This window comes from Rutilus rutilus, assembly GCF_951802725.1.
Source record: "Rutilus rutilus genome assembly, chromosome: 9".
Classification (NCBI taxonomy): domain Eukaryota; kingdom Metazoa; phylum Chordata; class Actinopteri; order Cypriniformes; family Leuciscidae; genus Rutilus; species Rutilus rutilus.
Window position 1 is genome coordinate 12898944 of NC_140223.1, and position 25922 is coordinate 12924865.

Here is a 25922-nt window from a genome sequence, read left to right on the forward strand (position 1 = left end):
ATGCACTTCCCTTGTCTTGGTTTGATAATGACAGTGGGATTGAAGTGAGCATTCACTGCAGGAGGTGCTCTGAGAGGGGAAAGGTACTTTCGGGGTGAAGCCAGCTTACTTGCTTGGGCCTTGATTGGTGGATATTTAGTGGCCTAAGTAAAAAATATATATATAATCTGATCCCTAAATATGGCTTTGGGTCCCTTATCGAATCTTACGCTGCAAGGCTTAATGCTTTTTTTTTTTTTTTGCTTTTCTTTGTATTGTTGTAATGTCGGTAGTATACAGACCCTTTCCCAAAAATTTGAATATCATGGAAAAGTTTATTTTATTTCCATAATTCCATTCAAAACGTTAAACTTCCATAGATTATAGATTCAGGGCCCACAACTTAAACGATTTCAAGTATTTAGTTGTTTATTTGTACATAATTTGGGCTTCCAGCTGATAAAATCCACGAAAACAGGATTTCAAAAAATTTGAATATTACATGAAATCACACAGTAATTACACAGTGATACCATGGTCATTGAACCAGGTTTTGGTTCTTTTGGCAGTGTGGGCAGGTGCAAATCCTGCTGGAAAATGAAGGAAGCGTGAAGTGCTCTGAAAATGTCCTGGTAGACGGCTGCGTTGAGTGGACAGCACAGTGGACCAACACCAGCCGATGACATGGCTCCCCAAACCAACACAGACTGTGGAAACTTCACACTGGACTTCAAGCATCTTGGATTGTGTGTCTCTCCATTCTTCCTCCAGACTCTGGGACCTTGGTTTCCAAATGAGATGCAAAATTTGCTCTCATCAGAAAAGAGGACTTTGGTCCACCGTGCTTTATTAAATCCAGAGTCAACGCAGCCGTCCACCAGGACATTTTCAGAGCACTTCATGCTTCCTTCATTTTCCAGCAGGATTTTCTCCGATTTTCTGTTGCGCCGTTCTCTCCGTATTTACAAGTCTTTGCAGCCTTTAGCCTCCGCCTACAACCCGCTGAATCCTTCACTGGAAACCAAAACGCTAAACGTTTACTCTTTCCATTCTTACACCTGGGAAGTATTTCCTACTAAAGCAAGGCGGTAATTTACTCTGGTCAAGCGTATCCATAGCAGACTGGTGGGAGTGGCCTTGAACAGCAACATGCCCAGTCAGTGCATTATGGGTGTTGAAGTTTTCCTTTACCTATTTGACAAAAGGGAAGGCAACAGCCTCTTTTCTCTGTTTTCTGTAGTCTGGAAGCACTGATTTCAAAGGGTTTATTTTGTATAGGCAGGCAAGTTTTATTGAAAGCCCATTTTGCCAGCGGTGAAGTACTCCTTTTAGCAACACTGTTGACCTTCTGGTTTAGAATCTCTGTGCTGTTTAAAATTGAAAAAAAAAATCATTTAAATAATTCATGTCAATCCGCACAAGATCTGATTCCCTTGCACTTAATAGACTCACAGAGATGGATTCTTTTCTTAAAAATCTTTTTTCGTGTTTATCTGAGGAAAGTATGTTGTTTACCTGGGGGTGGCATGAGGCAGATGCGAAAAAACAATCAGATCTTGTGCAGGTTATTGGGCTTATACTTGTGGAGCAATATCTGTGTTAGATGTGGGTTTTTATTGTCTTATCCAGACAATAATAAGTCTCATCTTTTACGAAAACAACAACAACACGCATGATTTAAGATATCATTCATGAAAGTAGCTCAAAGTTTAGGGTTATAGTTTTGTTCACATCCACAAAATGAATCTATTAGCAGTAGTCAAGTCAAGTGGATTTATTGTCAGTAGTATATTGTATAAAATATTGTATTTGTATTAGACGCTCAAATCAACTGCTTTTGAAGTATTTTTCTTCAGTTGAACATGTATTTGTGTAAAACGATCTTCTCTATTGTGTTTAATTGCAGGCAATGAGTTCGGCCATCCAGAATGGCTGGATTTTCCACGAGTCGGCAACAACGAGAGTTATCATTACGCCCGCCGGCAGTTCAACCTTCTGGACACGGATCACCTGCGTTACATTCAGCTGTACTCTTTCGACCGAGACATGAACCGCACGGAGGACAAGTACGGCTGGCTGGCTGCTCCCCCGGTGAGAGAAGATTCGCCCCATACACTTTCCCTCTCTTACCCGGTCTTTCTTCCCAGTGCCAATAAATACAGCTTACTGTTCTTCCTTTATCAGTCCAGCTCTCCGCGTAAAACCACAGTTTGGCTTTCGTTTAGTCATCTTCCATGTTCTCAATTGTAACTTGTTGTAACTCCCTTTATATGCAGCATAAAAGCATCTTCCTGTCACCAGAACATCTGCCGTTTCACTAAAACAACTATTAGTCCCTAACCAGCCCTGCAATCTCATTACTCAGTTGCTTTTTAAACAAATTCCCACCCTACCATATGGAAAATCCGTATATGAGTCATAACCTGAGGAAAACAACTCCTGCAGCAGCATGAAGGAATGAATAGACTTGATTTACTGCTGTCGGCCGTGAAGGAGTGAAAGATGGAAGGTAGTGACAGCTTGTCTTAATACAATGTTCTGGGTAAATACCACAAACGCTATCGTCAGCATCCGAGCCATGAAGGATAGAAAATCATTTTGACTTGTCGCTCAGTTCATAAAAATCAAATCCCCTTTAATATTTTTAGCTTTAGTTAAGGATGACAACACTGGCGTCCTAACCCATAGAGTTCCACTGTATGTTACTTTTACATGTGGTTGTGTCAGTCTGACCGACATCGGGATGATCATGCAAATGAAGGGATTTGGCAGGGATTATATGGCAGACTGTGTAAATGATTCACTGAAGAAGATTCACTTCCTCCTGTGATCCGCAGCTCATTTTACACCTGCCTCACCTTGTCTGCGTTTTACTTTGACCTTGCCACGTTGTTTTATAGATGAGGACTGTGAGCATGTTTGATAGAATAGGCAAGAATTTTTTCTTTTTTTAAAGCTCAAGTCAGATGTGACTTTCTGTGGTGCAAAAATACATAAAGCATTCAAATAATAGAAAATTGCTCAATAAATCAATCAATAAATAAAAAGCAATGCTGCTTTGCAGGAGCAATTAATGGAAAATGATTCATTATTAATTTATCACCCTCATGAAAACCGTATCATTTTGGTTGCGGGATGACAAGGAAGTCACATGAAAGCCTGGCCAAAAAATGATCTCCGCACAATTTGGCATGTTTCATTGTGTTATCACAAGTAAAACAATTGACTCCAAGCACAACAATTTGCAGCGTCTCAGTCTCAGTCAGATTAGTTTTACTATATATATATATATATATATATATATATATATATATATATATATATATATATATACTCACCTAAAGGATTATTAGGAACACCTGTTCAATTTCTCATTAATGCAATTAACTAATCAACCAATCACATGGCAGTTGCTTCAATGCATTTAGGGGTGTGGTCCTGGTCAAGACAATCTCCTGAACTCCAAACTGAATGTCAGAATGGGAGAGAAAGGTGATTTAAGCAATTTTGAGCGTGGCATGGTTGTTGGTGCCAGACGGGCCGGTCTGAGTATTTCACAATCTGCTCAGTTACTGGGATTTTCACGCACAACCATTTCTAGGGTTTACAAAGAATGGTGTGAAAAGGGAAAAACATCCAGTATGCGGCAGTCCTGTGGGCGAAAATGCCTTGTTGATGCTAGAGGTCAGAGGAGAATGGGCCGACTGATTCAAGCTGATAGAAGAGCAACTTTGACTGAAATAACCACTCGTTACAACCGAGGTATGCAGCAAAGCATTTGTGAAGCCACAACACGCACAACCTTGAGGTGGATGGGCTACAACAGCAGAAGACCCCACCGGGTACCACTCATCTCCACTACAAATAGGAAAAAGAGGCTACAATTTGCACGAGCTCACCAAAATTGGACAGTTGAAGACTGGAAAAATGTTGCCTGGTCTGATGAGTCTCAATTTCTGTTGAGACATTCAGATGGTAGAGTCAGAATTTGGCGTAAACAGAATGAGAACATGGATCCATCATGCCTTGTTACATCTGTGCAGGCTGGTGGTGGTGGTGTAATGGTGTGGGGGATGTTTTCTTGGCACAATTTAGGCCCCTTAGTGCCAATTGGGCATCGTTTAAATGCCACGGCCTACCTGAGCATTTTTTCTGACCATGTCAATCCCTTTATGACCATCATGTACCCATCCTCTGATGGCTACTTCCAGCAGGATAATGCACCATGTCACAAAGCTCGAATCATTTCAAATTGGTTTCTTGAACATGACAATGAGTTCACTGTACTAAAATGGCCCCCACAGTCACCAGATCTCAACCCAATAGAGCATCTTTGGGATGTGGTGGAACGGGAGCTTCGTGCCCTGGATGTGCATCCCACAAATCTCCATCAACTGCAAGATGCTATCCTATCAATATGGGCCAACATTTCTAAAGAATGCTTTCAGCACCTTGTTGAATCAATGCCACGTAGAATTAAGACAGTTCTGAAGGCGAAAGGGGGTCAAACACAGTATTAGTATGGTGTTCCTAATAATCCTTTAGGTGAGTGTGTATGTATATATATATATATATATATATATATATATATATATATATACCGGTATATATATATATATACAGTGCTATGCATAAGTGAATACACCCATGCTAAAGTTGACTAAAAAGAGGAATAAAAAATCATATTTTGGAAATTGAACTTAATGCCTTAATTAAAAAAATTAGGAAAAATCCAACCTTTAAGGACACCAATTTTCTTTGTGAATGAATAATGTATCGTAAATAAATAAATGTTCTTCCTTAAAATACATGGTGCATAAGTGTGTACACCCCTATGTTAAATTCCCATAGAGGCAGGCAGATTTTTATTTTTAAGTATTTTTTTTTATTTATTTTTTAGGATACTATGCATCCTGATAAAGTTCCCTTGGCCTTTGGAATTAAAATAGCCCCACATCATCACATAGCCTTCACCATACCTAGAGATTGGCATGGGGTACTTTCCATAAGATCATCTCTCAATGCAAATCAAACTAGCTATTAGGCTAACTGAAATAAAACCATGCCAATCTCTAGGTATGGTGAATGCTATGTGATGATGTGGGGCTATTTTAATTCCAAAGGCCAAGGGAACTTTATCAGGATGCATAGTATCCTAAAAAAAAATTTTTTTAAATACTTAAAAATAAAAATCTGCCTGCCTCTATGGGAATTTAACATAGGGGTGTACACACTTATGCACCATGTATTTTAAGGAAGAACATTTATTTATTTGCGATACATTATTCATTCACAAAGAAAATTGGTGTCCTTAAAGGTTGGATTTTTCCTAATTTTAAGGAATAATAAAGTTCAATTTCCAAAATATTATTTTTTTATTCCTCTTTTTAGTCAACTTTAGCATGGGTGTATTCACTTATGCATAGCACTGTATATATATATATGCATGTATGTATGTAAATTAATTGTTACTTCAGATGTTATCTGTAATGTTTACGGTCTTTGCAGAGAGGAAGTGTCTCGTCCGCCCGCCGAGCTGATGTTCACTACTGTAATGAATATGAACATAGCTTTTAAATAAACAGGGGAAATACCTGACTTTAAACAAATAACAATTTGCATGCTTAGGGCGTTTGCATTGTAAGAATTATACAGGCGCATATACGGTGGTGTGGCGCAATGGATAAGACACATGCCTTTGGCGTGAGAGACCCGGGTTCCAATCCACTGTGAGACACCAATGTGTCCCTGAGCAAGACACTTAACCCCTAGTTGCTCCAGAGGCGTGCGACCTCTGACATATATAGCAATTGTAAATCGCTTTGGATAAAAGCGTCAGCTAAATGAATAAATGTAAATGTAAATACAGGGAGACTTTAGATATAAAAACTGTGTCTTGTCAATGCTTTCTCAGTGAAATCACACAATTTCCTATAAATTCAATAGAACGCGTGAGTTTACTAGGGAATAATACCAATATGACCAATCCAGTTATTTATATACGTAGATCAGTGACGTAAACATTTGAGAAAGAAAACGCATGTGTAACAGTATAATGGATCCGTGTGTCATGTCTTAAAGTGACAGCAGAGATTATGAGATAATATAAAAAACATCTAAATGACAGTTTATATTAGAAAAAAGAAAAAGGCTGTATAGCATTAGAACAACAACAGGGTGAGTAAATTATGACTTGATTTTCATTTTATGGTAACTATCCTTTTAAAACACATGCTGTTTCAAGACATGTCAGCAAATTCTGACAATTTCTAATTGACAAAAAAAAAAAGTGTGGTATTCCCCAAATAAAATCTCACTCAAACCCACAAATTGTGAGACAAGGAAGCATTATGAAACTAGCCTAATGAGATAATCTTTCAGAAACGTATTTAAAATCATTGCAGCATTCACCATGTTGCTTTATTATCTCCATGATATTATAAACTTGATCTCTAGCAGAAATCACAACTGTATCAAGAATTTTCAAGATATCCTCCGGCCCTGCAGGGGACTTCACTTGAAAAGCCGGTTTCATGAGCCACCCGCTAATTTGAAACGGTTTCTCAGCAGGCTTCTAAAGACTAAAGCTGTGATTTTGAGTCAAGCACTGTTTATGTGCCGCTCCAATCATACAGAATGCCCGCTGTGCTGCAAACAGGGCCGCTGTTCAGTTACTCATCTCTGCTCCTGCTTTCTGTCTGTCTGTGCTGAGGGCCAGTCATACAATATTTACAGTACGTCCACTACTGCACACAGCAGGTCATATACAATGTCTAGACGTGAGCAGCTCAAATTCTCTAGTTCTGTGTATTTTTTCAAAATAGTTTTGTTTACATCAGTTTTTGTATTGTAGAGTCAGCGTGAAATTTTGAAGTGAGTGGACCTTTGTGAAATACACTGAACCTCAGTGCCTGCTCTCATTTTACAATACATAAGATAAAAATAGTGATGCAAACAGCTAAAAAAATGGCATTATCAGTTTTTGGCTCAAAAATATGTGCTGAAAATAAATGCCTAAATCGAAAATAAAAATGTGACTTTGCTAGAAAATGTGATCTGTTAAGCATCATACATAACAAATAGTCTTGTGTCATCTATCATTGCAAAAGTCTCAACTAGCAGAATACAACGAGCATAATCGTTTCATGCAGAGACCAGCCGATATAACCATACGCATGCAGCTTTTAGGCTGCGTTTTGGTTTGTAGCCTCACCAAACATTACTAAACCATAGTAGATCACATAAATGTATTTAGCACAGGTGTTCTCGATTCAAGTGAGCCCAAAAACAACATAATACAACACATGGATCTTGAGATAATCCTCATACATGCTGTTTTACTGAAGCTATATGTCATCCGAGATCCGATCCGATGCGTCATTTGACAACATCTGGAAGTTCAACAAATAGAAACTGGATCTCAGGTATATGGTGGGTGGGTATAATAGGTAGGGACTAAAAACAATCTGGTCTGTTTTGCGCTTGGATTAGATTGATCTCACTCAGATTGACAGCTCTTGTGTTCACAATTCGCCATAGAATAGAAGCACACAACTGGAATATCACATGCAAGTAGTTCTTATGTTCATGTATTTGAGTGATTATTGTCAAGTATGCAGAATTTCTCTTCTTTCTCAATAAAAAAAGAAAAAAAAAAGGTCTCTCATTTGCTTGGATGGACAAGCCATCAATCTGAGTGGGTCCGCAGCCTCACCACTAATTGTATCTAAGGACTAAAACCTACAGTACTTCTGCATTTTCATACTGTTAATCTAACTATCGTAGCTCTTTCTGTCATATAAGGAGAGTTTTTCGCTAGTGTAGAATTCATCAAAATCCTCAGTAATGCACCAGTATTTGCCAAAGGTCTGTTAGAGCAGTTTCTACATTTGTGCCCTGAGCAAAGCAGTGCTTATTCATCAATGAGAAGCTGTGGAAGTTAAAAACATTGGCTAACTTAATCGAACACAGAAATGCAATAGAACCCGCCAGCATCCTGAGGGTCCTCTAAACAGCAAGGACGTTTGGAGAGGGCCAGTGCTCTTGTGTCAAAAAGTTTCCTCTGCATTCCAGTTAAATCCCCCCAAAATCAGGAGTTTTATTGCGTTTTTTACTCTTGACAGTTTCCGCAACCAAATAAAACATTTACATATACTCTGTCCTAGTGAGTTATCTTATAATATTGTGAAATATTAACATGTTTCCTGTTGTATTGTATTTTAAAATGCAATTTATTCCTGTGATGGCAGAGCTGAATTTTTTTCAGTCGGCGGCCATCTTTTTTAGATTTTTGTTTTTATACACTAAATTGTAGGGGTGTAACAATATATCGTGTCACAATATATCGCAATACAAAAATGCAACAATATGTATCGTGGATAATGACAATATGTATCGTGGATAGTTCACCCAAAATAAAAATTACCCTGTGAGAAAAAATTGAAGTTTCAGAGTCAGTACTACATTAAACTACAATATATTATGTTGAATATAATGTATAATAATGGGGGAATATTAGTGGGTCCTGATAATGCTTATGTTATAAGTCTTATGTTACCAGTAAAACGTGGCCTACGTTATTTTAAATATATCTAGCCAGTGACAGAGTGCAAGCATATTCGTCTAAAATAATTCAGTATTTTCAGGTTCAGAATCATGAATATATTTATTCTGGTGTTACCATTGTCCAAGCCTATTCATTTACACCCACAATATTATATCAAATTTAGCATTTAATCAACAGTAAAAATGTTCTTAACCTTTTATTATATGTCTTGGAGTATCGCAATAGTATCGTATCGTGAGTTCAGTATCGTGATATGTATCGAATCGTGAAATTAGGGTATCGTTACACCCCTACTAAATTGTGTTTGTTGTCTTTACATTAGATTAATAATGTTTCATATAATCTAGAATAGATATGGAATAAATAGCATTCAATACAAAATGAGTATCTCTCATATATTGAAATCGAGTTTTTATGTGAAAGATTTGCTTTGTTGTGCATTTTAGTCATATTACAAAATAATTTTTTGAGGCCAAACATAAAATAACATTATAAACTGTCACTTCACCACGTGATAGCAGCAAGCAGGCTCCTGATTGGTTAAATCTTAAAAAGATTTTTCAACTCGGGCAGCAGACGCGAATTTGCGTCAAACGCGTGAATGCACAAAAAGCACTAATAAAATCATTCGCGCTTAACGCGCCAGACGCTCAATTCGTTCCATTCGCGCGAACTTGATGCGCGAATGAGGCGTATTCGCGTCTACCGCGCCGCGGTCTACGCCTCATTCGTGCCGCAGGAATTTTTTACGCGCGTAACGCGTCTTTGCATTGACTTAACATTTGAAATCACTCGCGCCAGACATTTAGCAGATTATTGCACTTTAAAGACGTTTAAGTTTACTGTAAAGCAAATGTACTATACTAAAAAAATATTTAAACACAAAATATATTTCACAAAATTATTTTTACTTTAAAATTGCTTTAAAATTGTGACCTTGTCGCAACTCGGACGACTTTCTAACTCGTAATAAACTAGTAATTCAGACTTTTTTTTTCTCACAATCGCGAGTTTATATTTTTTTGTGAGATATAAACTCTTAATTGTGAGTTATAAAGTCAGAATTGTGACAAACTCGCAGTTGTGAGGGAAAAAAAATTGCATTTTTTTATTTTCTATTCTGTGGTGGAAACGTACTCGGTTACTAACGTAACCTCGGTTCTCTCTAGAAGAGGGAACGAGTACTGCGTCTTAGCTAAGACGCTGCGGGAAAAGTCTCTTTTCACGAATATTGAAGCAAAAAATTATCCTTAATTTTAATATTTGTAAAACGCATTTGCCACAGTATGCAGCCATAGGCAAGACGGCTCGTTTGCTCATTGGCTGTTGTACTAGCAAATGCATAAGCCTATCGAGCGCAGGCTGATGCAACATCAGACCAATGAGGCCACTTCCCGCCGACGCGGGCGTGGCCTCGCCCTATAAAGGTAGCTCGAAAAGGCTGACTCACTTGATTTATTTCAACGAAGAAGCGAACCAAAGTGAATCGTACGCACGGCAGGGAACGCAGTACTCGTTCCCTCTTCTAGAGAGAACCGAGGTTACGTTAGTAACCGAGTACGTTCTCTTACGAGAGTTCTCTCGTACTGCGTCTTAGCTAAGACGCTGCGGGAACCCAATGTAAGACGCCGTGCGTGCAGGGATTAACAACCATAAACCTGGAAGCTGACCCAGGATTTACAGTGCACAATCACCAGAGGGACTGACATAGAGTCCTAGAACAAGAGGAGGAACTCTCCGTTCTGATATGTGGCTGCGTCTGCAGACGTAATGTAAGACATCACTTAGACAAGACACCCTTGACTAAAGTGGGAATATGGGTCTTACGTAAAACTGCCCGTAAGATAGTAGTAACGCACTGTGCTTGCATTCTCAGTGTTCAATTACACCGATAACAGCTTAGCCTGCAAAGCGGGAACCTCGAGGTTATAAAACCTGATAAATGTAGACGGCGAGGCCCAGCCTGCCGCCATACAAATATCCTGTAGAGATATTCCACTAGACCAGGCCCACGAAGAGGCAATGCCTCTCGTGGAGTGCGCTCTGACACCCAGCGGGCACTGAAGACCCCTGGAGGTGTATGCCAACGCTATGGCGTCAACTATCCATCTGGATAGGCCTTGTTTCGAAACAGCCGTTCCCTTGGAACGTCCACTGAACGAGACAAATAGTTGCTCAGTCTGTCTAAAGGCAGCAGAGCGAGACACATAGGCTCTTAAAACCCTGACAGGGCAGAGAGAGCCCAAGTCTCCTTCCTCTTCTAACACCGGCAGGGCGGACAGGGATATAACCTGAGCCCGAAACGGTGTGTTGAGGGATTTCGGCACATAGCCGTGCCTAGGTTTGAGTATGACTCTCGAGTCACTAGGCCCAAACTCCAGACACGACGGGCTCACTGAGAGCGCGTGCAGGTCCCCTATGCGCTTCACTGAAGCAAGGGCCAGCAAAAACACTGTCTTAAATGACAGATGTTTGAGACTAATCGACTGGATGGGCTCGAAAGGGGAACCTTTCATGGCCTCCAGGACCGTAGAGAGGTCCCAAACAGGGACCGACGGGGGTCTGGGAGGGTTCAGTCTCCTAGCTCCCTTGAGGAAGCGGATGACCAAATCGTTCCTTCCTATCGACTGACCGAGCGTTGTCTCAGCGAACGCTGCGATAGCCGCCACATATACTTTGAGCGTGGATGGGGCTCTGCCCTTATCCAACAGCTCTTGAAGGAAGGAGAGAACCTCCGTTACCTCACAGTCGAGGGGTGAGCATCCCCGAGCCACACACCAACTGGAGAATACCGACCACTTTGAGGCATAGAGCCGTCGAGTCGACGGTGCTCTAGCCTGAGTGATAGTATTTAGCACTCCTACTGAGAAATCAGCGGGTAACCGTTGAGAGCCCACACGTGTAAGGCCCACAACTTCGGTTGAGGGTGCCAAATCGAGCCCCTGGCCTGCGAGAGAAGGTCCCTTCTCAATGGCACCGGCCATGGGGCAGTGTCTGCCAACTGCATCAGCTCTGGAAACCAAGGTTGGTTCCTCCAGAGTGGTGCTACAAGCAGCACTGAGCATTTCGTTTCCCTCACTCGTTCTATCACCTCTGGAAGGAGGGAGACGGGGGGAAAAGCATAGAGCGGGCGGCGCGGCCACCTCTGGGACAGCGCGCTTTCGCTCTTGGAAAAGAACGCGGGGCAGTGAGCGTTTTCGCTGGACGCGAAGAGGTCCACTTCCGCTCTGCCAAATCTCTCCCACAGCAGCTGGACTGTTTGTGGGTGTAGAGACCATTCGCCCGCGGGAATGTTGTTCCTGGACAGCCTGTCTGGACCCACATTCTGTATCCCAGGCACATGAGCTGCTTTTAGCGAACGCAAGTTGTGCTGAGCCCATACCAGGAGGCGTTCCGCCAACCTGTATAGATCTCGGGATCTGAGACCGCCCTGGCGATTTATGTAGGACACCACCGACATGTTGTCCGAACGGACTAAGACGTGATGGCCCTTAATTTGGGGACGAAAACGTGTCAGCGCGTTTTCTACTGCCAGCATTTCCAGACAGTTGATGTGTCGGAGCTTTTCCCGTTCTGACCACAGGCCATATAACGGTCTGCCCTCGAGCAGCGCTCCCCATCCCGAGGTGGAGGCGTCCGTGGACACCACTCTCACTCTCGAGGAAGTCCCCAGGCTTGCACCTGTTTGGTACCAGCCGTTCACTGTCCAAGGTTCTAGAGCTGTAACACAGCTCTGGTTGACCTTGAGGCGCAGTCGACCAGAAGTCCACGCTCTGCGTGGTACCCGCGCTTTCAGCCAGAACTGTAGGGGGCGCATGCGGAGCAGGCCCAGCTGAAGAACTGGCGACACAGCCGCGCCGTCATAGACTGTGAGTCCATAACTATGCCCAAAACAAAATCGTTTGACTGGGGTTCAGTGAACTCTTCGTCCAATTGACTCTGAGACCGAGTTTCTCGAGGTGATCGAGTAACATGGTCCTGTGCTCCACGAGCTCTGATCGTGAATGAGCCAGAATCAGCCAGTCGTCCAAATAGTTCAGCACTCGCATGCCTCTGAGTCTGAGAGGGGCGAGCGCTGCGTCCATGCACTTCGTAAATGTGCGAGGTGCCAGGGACAGACCGAATGGCAGGACTGTGTACTATGCGCGAGGATTTTCCTGGTCGTAAGCATTCTGAAACTGCGTTTCACTAATGCTTTGTTCAGCTGTCTCAGATCCAGTATGGGTCTGCAGCCCCCGTCTTTTTTGGGAACCAGAAAGTATCTGCTGTACAGCCCCCGTTCGCTTTGAGCATGAGAACAGGCTCTAAGCCCCTTTGCTCATCAGTTTTGAAATTTCGGCTCGGAGTAGGTGTGCTACTTCCGAATTCACCGTAGTTTCGACACGCGCTGTAAAGCGGGGAGGGCGTCGATAAAACTGTAGCGAGTAGCCTCTCTTTATAATGCTTAGCACCCATTCCGAAACCCCTGGAAGCGCTGCCCATGCATCTGCATGGATGGCTAAGGGTTGGATGCGAAGCGCACTCTGTTGGCTGAGCAACGGAGGCACTTCGATGTGCTGTAACACAGGCGTTATGTCTGTGGCATTCGAGGCGTGGGGCGCGCTGATGACAGCGGGCAGAGCGCTCGTCCTCGACCCCGCTATGGCGCTTAGCCGAGTGAGGGAGGGCTGAGCGAGTCCCGTGGGACTCGTATCGTCTGTGAGTAAATGTGGGCTGGAAGCGCGCACCTTTACTACTTTTGGCGCGTTGTCTGTCTGAGCAGAACGAACGTGCACGGGTTTCGTTTTTACAGAAACCGTCAGACGTGCGTGACATAGTGTTCGTGTGCACTGAGGAGTGGGCACGTCTACTATGCAGTGCGCGCGATCGACTCGAGTCGATTTTATGGGCGCGAGCCCTGTGTGAAGGGCTGTGCTTGCGTGTACGGATGGGCACTGAATAGTGGGCATCAGCACTACATTTATAGCACCATCGGCCGTGGCCGGGTGTAGCCGTGAAACGGCTTTTGTGTGCAGGCAAACAGGCACGGGTTGTACCACGTGGTTGCCTGCTGCAAAATACATGTCTGCAGTCGCCTCTCAGGGAACTGGCAGAGCGATTTGTATTTGACGGCATAAAAACTTTTTGCCATCTGAGCGGGGATCGAACCCAAGTCGCCCACACGAAAGCCTTAGAATCTACCACTGGACCACAGTGGAAGACACATTGACTTTCTGTTAACGCGAGTGTTTGTTTGCAAGCATGCGGGTAGCATGACGTGCAATATCAACATTCTCAGACGCACTCGACCTCGCCGCGGTGTTTAACCGAGTGAGGGAGGGCTGGGCGAGTCCCGTAGGACATGCAATGTCTGTGAGTGAATGTGGGCTCGGAAGAGCGGGCACATTTACTGCATTGAGCGCGCTGTCTGCCTGAGCAGAGCGAGTGCGGAAAGGCCTCTTAGTAGAAGAACGGTTTTTGTGTGCAGGCGAACGGGCACGGGTTATACCACGTGCTCGTCGGCTGCAAAAATTCACATCTGCAGTCGCCTTCCAGGGGACTGACAGAGCAAATTGTATGCGGCGGCATAAATTTTTCAGCCGGCGGACCCGGGAACCGAACCCGGGTCGACTGCGCGAGAGGCTATGAATCTACCACTGGACCACAGGGGAAGATACATAGACTTTCAGTTATCGCGAGTATTAACCACACTTACTGCATTGAGCGCGCTGTCTGCCTGAGCAGAGCGAGTGCGGAAAGGCAGTAGAACGGTTTTTGTGTGCAGGCGAACGGGCACGGGTTATACCACGTGCTCGTCGGCTGCAAAAATTCACATCTGCAGTCGCCTTCCAGGGGACTGACAGAGCAAATTGTATGCGACGGCATAAATTCACATCTGCAGTCGCCTTCCAGGGGACTGACAGAGCAAAATGTATGCGACGGCATAATTTTTCAGCCGGCGGACCCGGGAACCGAACCCGGGTCGACTGCGCGATAGGCTATGAATCTACCACTGGACCACAGGGGAAGATACATAGACTTTCAGTTATCGCGAGTATTAAACACACTAGCGTTCATTTGCAGGTATGCGTGTAGCACAACATGCAATACTGACATTTTCAGACGCCTGAAAAGTGCCAGAATGTGAGAAGAGAGGATAACGCCCGGTCTCAGCGGGGCTAAAGCACTCCATTCTCTTTTCGCCAGTGACGCACGGGAACCGTAGAAACGGTGTTCGGTTGCAGGCAAGCGGGTACCACGCGCTTGCTGGCTGCAAAAATGCACCTCTGCAGTCGCCCTCAGGGGAGTGACAGAGCGAAGCATTAGCGGCATAATTATATGCGGCCAGACCGGGAATCGAACCACAGTCGTCCGTGCGAAAAACCTAACACTCCACCACTGAGCCACAGGGGAATACAGGTTTTTGGATGCGTTGAGCGTCAACATTCTTCAGCGTTTGCTAGCAGGCGTACGCTTGCTGCAAATGACATTTCCAGTCGCCGACAGGGAACTGGGAAATGTAAGAGAAAAGAGGCCAGTACACAACGAACACACTTTTCTCCTTTCGCCGGTGAATGACGCGCAGAGGCAGGGTAGTTTTTCTTGTAACGTAAAGAAAAACTAACCCCGACCGTCCGCTTTCAGGAGGAGCAGCCTCGGAGAAGGATGCCAGGTGAGTCCTCAGAGTCACCATAGACAATTGGCTCGGAGTGGGGGCAGTCGCCGCCAGCGAGCGCGAGAGCTGCGAGATCCTCTAGGAAAGGGAGGGCGTCTTGAAAAAGACGCGAGCTCTTTTACGAGTGTGTGTCGCGGGGCGAACACACACACACACACACACAGAGAAACAGAAAGGATATGAGCGCCGGAAAGCGCAGCAGGTACGGCAGTGGAAGGCGGCGAAGGCCAGCGACTTCAGATGGCTCGTCCCGCTGATGTGCTTGCACTCAGACGACGCTTGCTTCTATCCGAGATCCAGCGATGTGAGAGGTTCGCTGAAGAGATGAAAAATCAAGTGAGTCAGCCTTTTCGAGCTACCTTTATAGGGCGAGGCCACGCCCGCGTCGGCGGGAAGTGGCCTCATTGGTCTGATGTTGCATCAGCCTGCGCTCGATAGGCTTATGCATTTGCTAGTACAACAGCCAATGAGCAAACGAGCCGTCTTGCCTATGGCTGCATACTGTGGCAAATGCGTTTTACAAATATTAAAATTAAGGATAATTTTTTGCTTCAATATTCGTGAAAAGAGACTTTTCCCGCAGCGTCTTAGCTAAGACGCAGTACGAGAGAACTCTCGTAAGAGAACTAGTTGTTATAGAAACTAGTTGTTTACTAGTCGCGTTGCCAAACCTTCAGACTGACGGCAGAAGGTCTGGACCAAAGGCCGCCCAAAAGTTCATCTGAATGACATGTAAAACATCCAGTGACGGTTCGTTTTGTTCAGCATCATGTTTAGAGGCGTGGAAATGTAAAGTCATTTTAACGTATTTTATGCTGTTTATGCCATGAATTTCACATATATCATATGCTTTTGAAAATCCAGCGTTTAGTTGATAGTGATAAGCACTCACTGTCACAGTTGGAAACTCAACGGATTTCTTCTTCCATGAGGGGGCTTGGCTTCATGACGACTTTGTTTCCATGCAGAACGTTAAAGAACACGACGCGCTCATCTCCCGGAATTCCTGTAGAATTCATCCAATCAAATGACGACTTAGAAACTCATGAAGTGTTTCCAATTTTGTGTGCCACATGCATCGAACGTTCTGCCAACGTCTGAGGCTGAGACTCGGTGGAAACAAGCTTCCCTTAGGAAACTCACTACATGTGATTCGTACGCTTTTTATATAGGACTCTCGTGTCCCTCCTTTGAGAACACCTTATCTGTGTAAGCATACTTTTAGCTATGAAATAAGACCAGGCATGACGGGAAACTCTATTAAAACACTAAAGCTGATTGTGTATGCACTAAGGGATATAGTTCCAGCACTCCATAATACACATTATCTCCTGTGCACCAGTTTGGCGCCAGTATATCATGACAATGAAGAGCATTGCCTCACCTCCTTACTCATATGTCTACTTCAAAAGATCCGCTTTTGTGCCAGCCATGTCGATGAAAATGTAACCCCTCAGATCGAGACTATTTACAGTAAATTCCTCCAAAATGCAAGACTCATGTTACTGTTGCAAAGAATGAGGAGTGGCTACTGGAATTAAATGTATCCTTCCTTCGATCCTTGTAATTTGCAAATGAGTTATAGTGAATTTGCTAGAAGCATGTTTTGTGCTACAGTAGATTTATGTTGTTAAGGATGCATTATGAAAAAAATGAAAGGTAGTTTTGTAGGACTGACCAGCATTAATGACTGTTTTTGATAAATGAGATGATAAAAATGTGTGGCTGACACTATTGGTTACTGCACATTTTAAAACCAAATAAAGACACTGGCATGTATAGACAGAAATGTGAAGGTTACATTCAAATACTGAGGTTTGTTTTCATCATGGTATTAAACATGAACAAAAAAAACATTCTTTATAACATTCTCTAATTCATCTTTAAAGTAATTCGGGTCAGTTGTGATGTGGACTTTATGGAGCATAAGCTAAGTATGAACGCTGCAGAAAAGACAACACGTTCTCATTCCCAACTCGTCACATATGGACGCTTGGTCAGGACACCTTAGCGTCACTCTTAACGCACCCTTTAGCAACATTTTTCGACGTGCAGGGTTCTCCATTGCTTTTAATGAGAAACCTTTGGCGCTATGCACAGACGCGATGAGCATGGGAATTTTATCGTCATAATAAAACGGCGCCGACCCGCAGAGGAATGGACTCTACAAGACCCCTGAGGGTGTCCTGTGTCTGTATCTGGCACCAAGACATGAGCAGCAGATCCTTCAAGTCCCGTATGTTGTGAGGTGGAGCCGCCGTGGATTGATCTTGTTGGTCCAGCAAATCCCACAGAGGCTTAACTGGATTGAGATCTGGGGAATTTGGAGGCCAGCGCAACACCTTGAACTCTTTATCATGTTCCTCAAACCATTCCTGAAGAATGTGTGCAGTGTGGCAGGAGCTTTATCCGGCTGAAAGAGCCACTTCCACCAGTAACACCATTGTCATGAAGGGCTGTACCTGCTCTGCAACAATGTTTAGGTAGGTGGCACGTGTCAAATTTATGTCCTCATGAATGGCCGAACCCAGGGTTTCCCAGAAGAACATTGACCAGATCATCACACTCCCTCCACCGGCTTATCGTCGTCCCACAGTGCATTCTGCTGTCATCACTTCCCCAGGTAAACAGCGCACACGTTCACAGCCATCCACGTGATGTAAAAGAAAATGTTCCGAAGCTCATATGTCCATTGTAGACTCTTTCGGCGGAGGACTTTTGGTCTGTGTGTTGTGACACATTTCTCCCATAACCTTATAAATCTTTAAAATTTTCTGTGACTTGTGGCACAGTAGACCTTCTGTTGGCTCAAACCAGACAGGATAGCCTTCATTACCCTCGTGCATCAATGAGCCTTGGGTGGTAAAAAGTGATGTCAAGAGGTCCTGACCAAGCATCCTTAATGCAAATGAATCCTGAGTAAAACGAACTATTCTCGCTCCCTTCATCTGGATCTCCTATCTGTTCAATACGAGCGTTTCTTATCTCTCTTTCGAACTCGCATCCCAAATCGGCTGATGGTCTGGGCCACCAAAAATAGCAGGGCAGAGTGACATTGATAATCTCTGTTAATGGCACATTACAGACTGGTATTTCTGCTGGAAACCAGCAGCTGAATCATTCGCAGTCGTCTGCCGCTGACAGCTGGAGTTTTGCCCCAAGAGTGTCATCTCTGCATTTCAGTTGAATAATAAAAAAAAAAATTCTGCTCTTCAAAAGTTTGGAGTTTGAGAAGTTTGACGGTTCTGTGTTTTGCAGGAGGAAGATCTTCAGTGGAAGGAATCCTTTGAAAATATTTTTCTATATTAGAAGAGAAATATTTTCGATATTTATTTTATGTGTGAAATTATATGGTTGCAAAAATAAGCGGATCTGGGCCACCAAATCTCCAATATACCATACAACTAGAAATAAACACTACTTAAACATATTCAGTCATAAAGCAAAAATACATAAATGTTTAATTTGAATTTTACACAAAGAATGTGCTCTGGTTAATTTGTAATTTGTTTAAAAGTAATCATTCCCAATTTTTTTTCTTCTATTTATTTATATAATTATTTGTTTGTCTGTTTATTAGATATACATACATAAATGATAAATGATTGGTGAAGTGTAATACATTTTATTTATTATTATTTCAAATTTGTATTGTCTCTTCTTTAATTGTTTTTATCTTGTATTTAATCTGTTATCCTTTAGCAAAATGAAGCTTCTTGCATACTTAAAAATGTAACTTTCTGTAAGACTTTTATTTATAAATAATTATTTAAAATTATAAATCACAAAGGAATTTTTTTTATTTTTATACTTACTTTCCTTTTCCTTTTAAGAGTCATTCCCAATGTTGTTCTCTCAGAAATATTTATTTTGCACTAATTAACATGATCAACTAATCAACAATTGTATATATTGATGTATTATAATAACTTAAGGGTTGTAATATGTAATATATTTTATTTATATATTATTTTATACATTATGAATAATATATACATGTTTATTCATATACATAAACAATAAATTAATGGTAAATAAGTGTAATACATTTTATTTATTATCATTTTCGATTTTTATTGTCTCTTCTTTAATAGCTTTTTTTTTTATCTTTTATTTAATCTGTTCTTTTTTTATCCCAAAAAAAGGTCATCTTTTATCTTAACTTCTTGCATACTATGAAAGTTCAGTGCAACGAGAGACTTCCTGTAAGACAGTCCATCTTACAGAAGAGCAGTTTAATAACATCGGGAATGATTAGCAATGAGTTCATACACAGGGCATGAAAAGTTGTGGGATTTTCAGCAATATCCGTACAGATAGGACCCGTAACGTTACTGCTAAAGATCAAACATGCATAGGCTGAGATACAGAATGTGTGATTAAAAGCACACAAATCTCATGCAATCCCTCTGCTTAATCTTTGATCTCTGTCTCTCTCTCTCTATAGGCTTACGTCAGCGCCAAGCACGAGGGAGACAAGGTGATAGTCTTCGAGAGGGCTAACGTCATCTTCATCTTCAACTTCCACCCGACCAACAGCTACAGCAACTATAGAGTCTCTGCGGGGCCGGCGGGGAAGTATCCTTCACTTCTGCTCACCTCTTCATGCTGTAATGCTCATTCAGGACGCAGATGCTGCTGGGAAGTCTGTTGTACAGGGCTCAAACTGAGTATTTCTGAACTCAAATAAAACTAAAACTAAACAGAAATATTAAAAATACATAAACATAACAACATTTCTAAAACTAAAATTGTAATGTAAACTACAAATCTAAAAAATAGTATAGTAATAGTTACCAAAAGAACACTAGTTAAAGGTAATGTTATTTCATAACAGCTTTATGTTATTCATTGAAATTAAAATTAAATATAAAAAAATTGAACGAAAATGTGAAAGTACTAAAATTAAAACTATAGCTAAGAAAAAAAAAAGCTAAGCTAGAAATATAAAAAAAAATATAAAAATTGCAAAACAACTAAAATAAATATAAATATTTAAAAAAAAAATCTCACGATGACATCTCGCATAACAAAATTACTAAAACTTAAACTAAAATTACAGTGTACACTACAAATCTAAAAATAAAATGTAGTTCAAAATATTAATAAATAGCCTACTGTAATATCTTATAAACAATACCAAAATAATAACACTACTTATAAACAGCTGTTATTGTAAAATTACATAATGAATTACATTCATTGAAATAAAGATTATATAAAATGAAGAACAAATAGAAGAAAATATTAAAATTAAAATAAAAACTTAAATGAAAATGAAAATTAGAAAAGAACTCAAATTAATAAAACTGAAATAAATAAAATTAAGATGACAAAACATAAAAAAAAATTCTAAAACTGAAATAAAAATGAAGCTAAATATAAAAAACTAATAAATATCACAACGCATATAAGAAAATTACTTAAACTTAAACTAAAATTACAGTGTAAACTGCAAATATATTCAAAATATTAATAAATGCTATAGTATAAATAACACCAAAATAGCACGAATAATTTTATGGTAAGAAATTAATTGAAATAAAGCTGAAAAATAATGAGGGGAAAAAACTGAAACTTAAAAAAACGTAAACGGAAATGAGAAAGTACTAAAATTAATAAAAACTAAATATAAATATATTTTTTTAAATGCATATATATGACAGAGCACATAACAAAATTGCTAAATCTTATACTAAAATTACAATGTAAACTACAAATGTACAAATAAAAATGAATTCAAAATATAAATACATACTATAATGTAAACAATACCGAAATAGCATTAATAATGTTATGGTAAAATTTCATAACAACTTTGCTTCATTAATTGAAATTAAGCTGAAAAATAATGAAAAACAAGTACTAGATGAAAAACTGAAACTTAAAAAGCTTAAACACAAAATTAAAAAGTATATATGTATATATATTAAATGTAAATTAGAGCTAAGTGTAATGTTTAAAAACTAACAAAAATGACAAAGCACTCAACAACTTTTTTAAAATCTAAACCAAAATTACAATGTAAACTACAAATATAAAAAATAATTCAAAATCTTTATAAATACTATAATATAGCTAATACCAAAATAACACTGATTATTAACAACTGTTATGGTAAAATACTGTTATTGTTTGCTCATCCTTATTAATTTCTTCAGAGAAATTCCAAAATCATTTTGAATATTGAATATTGTACTGGTCAAAAAGCACCATAAAAGTGGTCCGTATGACTAGCGAGGCCATACAATAGCTTTTGACCCAAAGTAAATTATAATGCAGCAAAATATGTGCTCAAAAACATTAACACCACATCTCACCCAGAGTCATTTGGAGTCTTAAGCTGTGCATTATTTTTTCCATAACATGAATCTCCCTCACGGTCCGTAACCATCCCTTAAATGTCCGAGGCATTTTCTGAAGCTTTTTAATTGTGATGTTCTTCTTTGCAGCAACTAGGAGTATTCTTAGTAGCACAAAAGCTTTTGTGTGCCAAAATGGCCACAATTTGAATTTGCAGTGGCATGAGGGAGAGTAAATGAGGTTCATTGAAATGTTTGATTGTGTACAGCGGGGTTATCTGCATCCGTGCCGGTGTGAAACTGCAGAACGGGAAGGAGAAAACAGCTTTCAGATGCAAACAGCTGAGGAGCTGCAGAAATAGCTGTCATTATAAACACGCAGGAGAATTTGCCACACATTACAGTGTGTGTGTGTGTGTGTGTGTGTGCGTGCCAGCGTGTTTGTGTGTCGGCATGGTATCCGTGCTCGAACGATGAGAGTTGAAGTGGAGCGTCCAATTAGAGCAGAAGACAGATGAAAGTGCCTTTCTGTTTCACAAGAGGTAAACAAGCCTGACCCAACAAGTCCAGAGTGCTTTTTCATTAAAGCATCTCACACACACATACATCTGTGCTTATGCATCCATAAATCTCTGGGTTATCTCACAGTCTTCTGCTAGACTGTATCAGATGGGTCGGGCAAAGTCACTGTATGTTACGATGAGAAGGAGAATAAGGCTCTTGTATGTTTTGTAGGTTTAGGGGGTGATGTGTTCACAGTGATGCTTCCCTGGACCCTTTTACACTAGGTAGTAATGTTACATTCAAGACCATCCTGACCCTTACCCATAATTCCATGTGACTGTCCTTGTGATTGTCTCTGATCTTTGTCTGTAGTTCATTTATTGCATTTTACTGTTTTAATTTGGTCAACCAATACACCACTATATTGCAGATAATGCCCTTAATAATAATAATAATAATAATAATAATAATGATTATTATTATTATTATTATTATTATTATTATTATTATCATTATTATGTTAATTATTATTATTCGGGGTATTGTCTGCAATATAGTATATTGTACCACTATTCTACACTGAATTATTACTGGCATTATTATTATTATTATTATTATTATTGGTTTATAATAATAATATAATAATAATAATAATAATAATAAACAAATAATAATAATAATAATAAACCAACAATAATAATCCTAAAATAATAATAAAAATAAACCAATAATAAAAATAAATAATAATAAACCATGGGTAGATCCATCAGGGTAGAATAGTGGTATGATATATTTTATTGCCGCTCATACCCTGAATAATAATAATACATATTTATTAATAATACTTTTAATAATTGTATTATTATTACAAATTAACATGAAAACATAATCTGTCTTATTTGTTTGTTTGGTTATCCAAAGAAGTGTATTAAATAAATAAGTGATTAATTATATAATAATACATTCACAATATTATAATTAAGGTTTATTTTCTCTTTTTTAATTGACTTTTGCACACAAAAAAATAAATAATCTGATTTGGCCCACAACTATGCCACTTTACAGCTAATACTCTTATTATTAATAATAATAATAATAATAATAAATAATGAAGACTGTTGTCATTCCCAGTTTTTTTATGTATTACTTTAACAAAACAAGTTTATTAAATAAATAAATTATCAATAATTGAACTTTAGATTCTTTGTATTATTATTTCAGTGGTTTATTTTCTGCGGAGAATCTCTTACTTGTTGGTAAAAAAGCAAAAATGTCACATGATCTTTGACATTGCATGCAAATCAGGCAAAATCAAATATTTATTTCATTGGACTGTTCCAAAAATAAGATGATTTGTGCCAGCAGTGCACCACTATATTGCAGATAGTACCCTAAATAATCATAATAATAATAATAATAATAATAATAACTGGAATCATTACCAATATTAAATCATTTATTTAAAGATTAATGATTCAATGATATGTTTATGTTTTAATTTTATTTTAGTTTAGTTTTTAATGTCTATTCAAGTGACCATGAATTTTACCACAAACATGATATTTCAAAATTTCGGTTGAATGCATGTGTGCCACTTAATGTTGTCATTGTTTTGTAATATTAGGCAAACTGGAGAAGTTACATGTGCTGAATTACTTCTTTTTTTTTCTTTTTTTTCCTTTTTTTTTTGCATGACAGATGAGCTGTTTTTTTTTTTTTTTTTTTTTTTTTTTTCGTTTGGAACCGTTATGATTGCATTAGTGATGTGGCCAAATGCATCCCTGAAAAATTGGAGCACAAAATATTTTGGCCCCCGTTTACACTTCAATACCAGGTGTTTAAATGTTTACACATGAAAAACACCTTGGCTTGAGCTCCCGCCACTTCTAATGACAGATAAAAAAAAAAACATATTTGTGTAAACAAGTGGAGCTACAGGTATAAGCCAAACAGAAAAAAGCTTCAGGACGAGGACGTAGTCATGGATTTGTTGTCTAGAGAGAGACAAAGCACTTCAAAGCCTTAAAAAGTCGCTCGTCCTTTCAGTAGGATGAGCATCGTTTTTGTTCCTTAGACTCTTTCTCTCTTTTCAAACTAGAAGACAAAGTTTCCCCTGAGTTAAGCACTCCACCACAAACATCAGCCATTAAAATTCTGTCGACATCAGCTTTTGACAAGAGCTCAAACCTCCGATGCATTTCCTCTCCCTCAATCTTTGGTTCTCTGCTCTCAATGGGTGCGTTCTTCGGGTGCTTTTATCCATTCAGATGGATGGAGTATTGCAAATCCCAGTTGGGTGCACTTCCTGTCAGGCCTGATGTGTCTTTGATACGCTGCGTGCCAACAGGCGTCTGTGATTGTGTCAGGTCATCATTCTCCTATTATCTGTCAGGGGCATTTACCTGAACGCCATTCTAAATAATTCAACCATATCAGCATTCCTCCTTGAATCTGTAGCCCGTGTGTCCTCAGGCAAAACAGCTGCACGCTTTACTACTGAAAGATTCTTGATGACTTTATTCCCCCCAAAAACTGCTTAATGAATCTGATAGAGGATGGAAAGGAGAAAAGTGCATATTGATAGAATGAGGCAGAACATCAGTGATCTCAGGGGAACGACTGCGCTATTGAAGATGAAAGTGTTGTAAGAAGGGTCAGCCTTTGGGTCATGTGGGCATGTTATGGCTGAGAGTATATGAGTTTCTTGAAATGATGACTGCCTAAAAATCATTGCAGAAGCTTCATACACATCTGAAACTGAATGATATATTAGAAGCATTCCTTACACACAAAAGGTTTGGGGTCGTTATGGATTTTTGTGATAATGTGAAAAATGATTTTAATTTAAAATAAATATATTCCTTTGATGGCAAAGCTGAATTTTCAGCATCATTAATCCAGTCTTCAGTGCCACATGATTCTTCAAAAATGTCTCAAGAAACATTTCTTATTATTATGAATGTTGAAAACGGTTGTGCTGCTTATTGTTTTTGTGATAAGAATCTGTGAAAACACTTTGTTTTTCACATATTTGCCATTGTTGCGGCACCTCTCTTCCTAGTCTGTCAGTAACGCTCTGTTTAGTTCTTGTCTCTATGAAAGTTTCAGAAATGCCACTCCCCTTCAACACACCTCTAACGCAACTCCCACGTGAGCCTGATGGAGAACATAATATGCCACATTTGCAACCATTGTGGGTATCACAATCTTTATTTCATGCATTTTGTCCGTTAATTTTATGTTTATTGCTAGAAAATTACATCATCACACAAATCAAGGTTTTAAACTAGTCCCCACTGTAAAAAAAAACAAAAAAACAAGTTGCTGCCTTAAGTTTTTGAGTACAATCAACTTAGATTTATTAGTCATTTAGGTCTGGCATGAAACTCTAGATGGTCTTGGCTGATAGGTCTTTAACTTATTGGTTGCAATCATGTCATTATCTGTAGAGATGCACCGATTACAATTTTCTGGGCCGATTCCGATTTCCGATTTTTCATTAAGTTTGACCTGCCGATACCGATTTTAGACGATTCCGATTTCGTTTTTTCGCACCACTTTACAGCACACACAAATATTTATTTTATATCTTTTCTGTAATAGAACATTTTACAATTTGCATAGTACATATTTTTTTGAACAGATAAACGCTATAAAATAGAACTATATACATTTCTCCAGGTGTGGGTAATTCACACACATCTAAAGTGCAGTGTTATGGAAGAACCATTTCCTTTTCACATTCAATATCCAATAATTTATATATATATATATGTATTTAGCAAACTAAACGTCTGTATGAAAACAGGGAATTGCAATAAAATAATATATAAATAAAAAATTAAATAAATATATAGCCTTGCAGTATAAAGATATTTCTCAAAGCACACACAAACAGGCCTATTGCAATCACTTG

At 39.8% G+C, this 25922-nt stretch overlaps 1 protein-coding gene across 2 annotated transcripts in view; it reads left to right on the top strand.

Annotated features, from left to right (window-relative positions):
• Positions 1 to 25922, top strand: part of gbe1b (glucan (1,4-alpha-), branching enzyme 1b) — a 155251-nt gene that overhangs the window by 106659 nt on the left and 22670 nt on the right. For both annotated transcript variants that reach the window (XR_014628575.1, XM_084418074.1), the window contains exons 13-14: positions 1886 to 2070; positions 19648 to 19778. Coding sequence is in view for 1 of the 2 variants with exons in the window: in XM_084418074.1 (XP_084274200.1) it covers positions 1886 to 2070; positions 19648 to 19778 (316 nt within the window). In the remaining variant the exon portion in view is untranslated. The remainder of the gene's footprint in view (positions 1 to 1885; positions 2071 to 19647; positions 19779 to 25922) is intronic.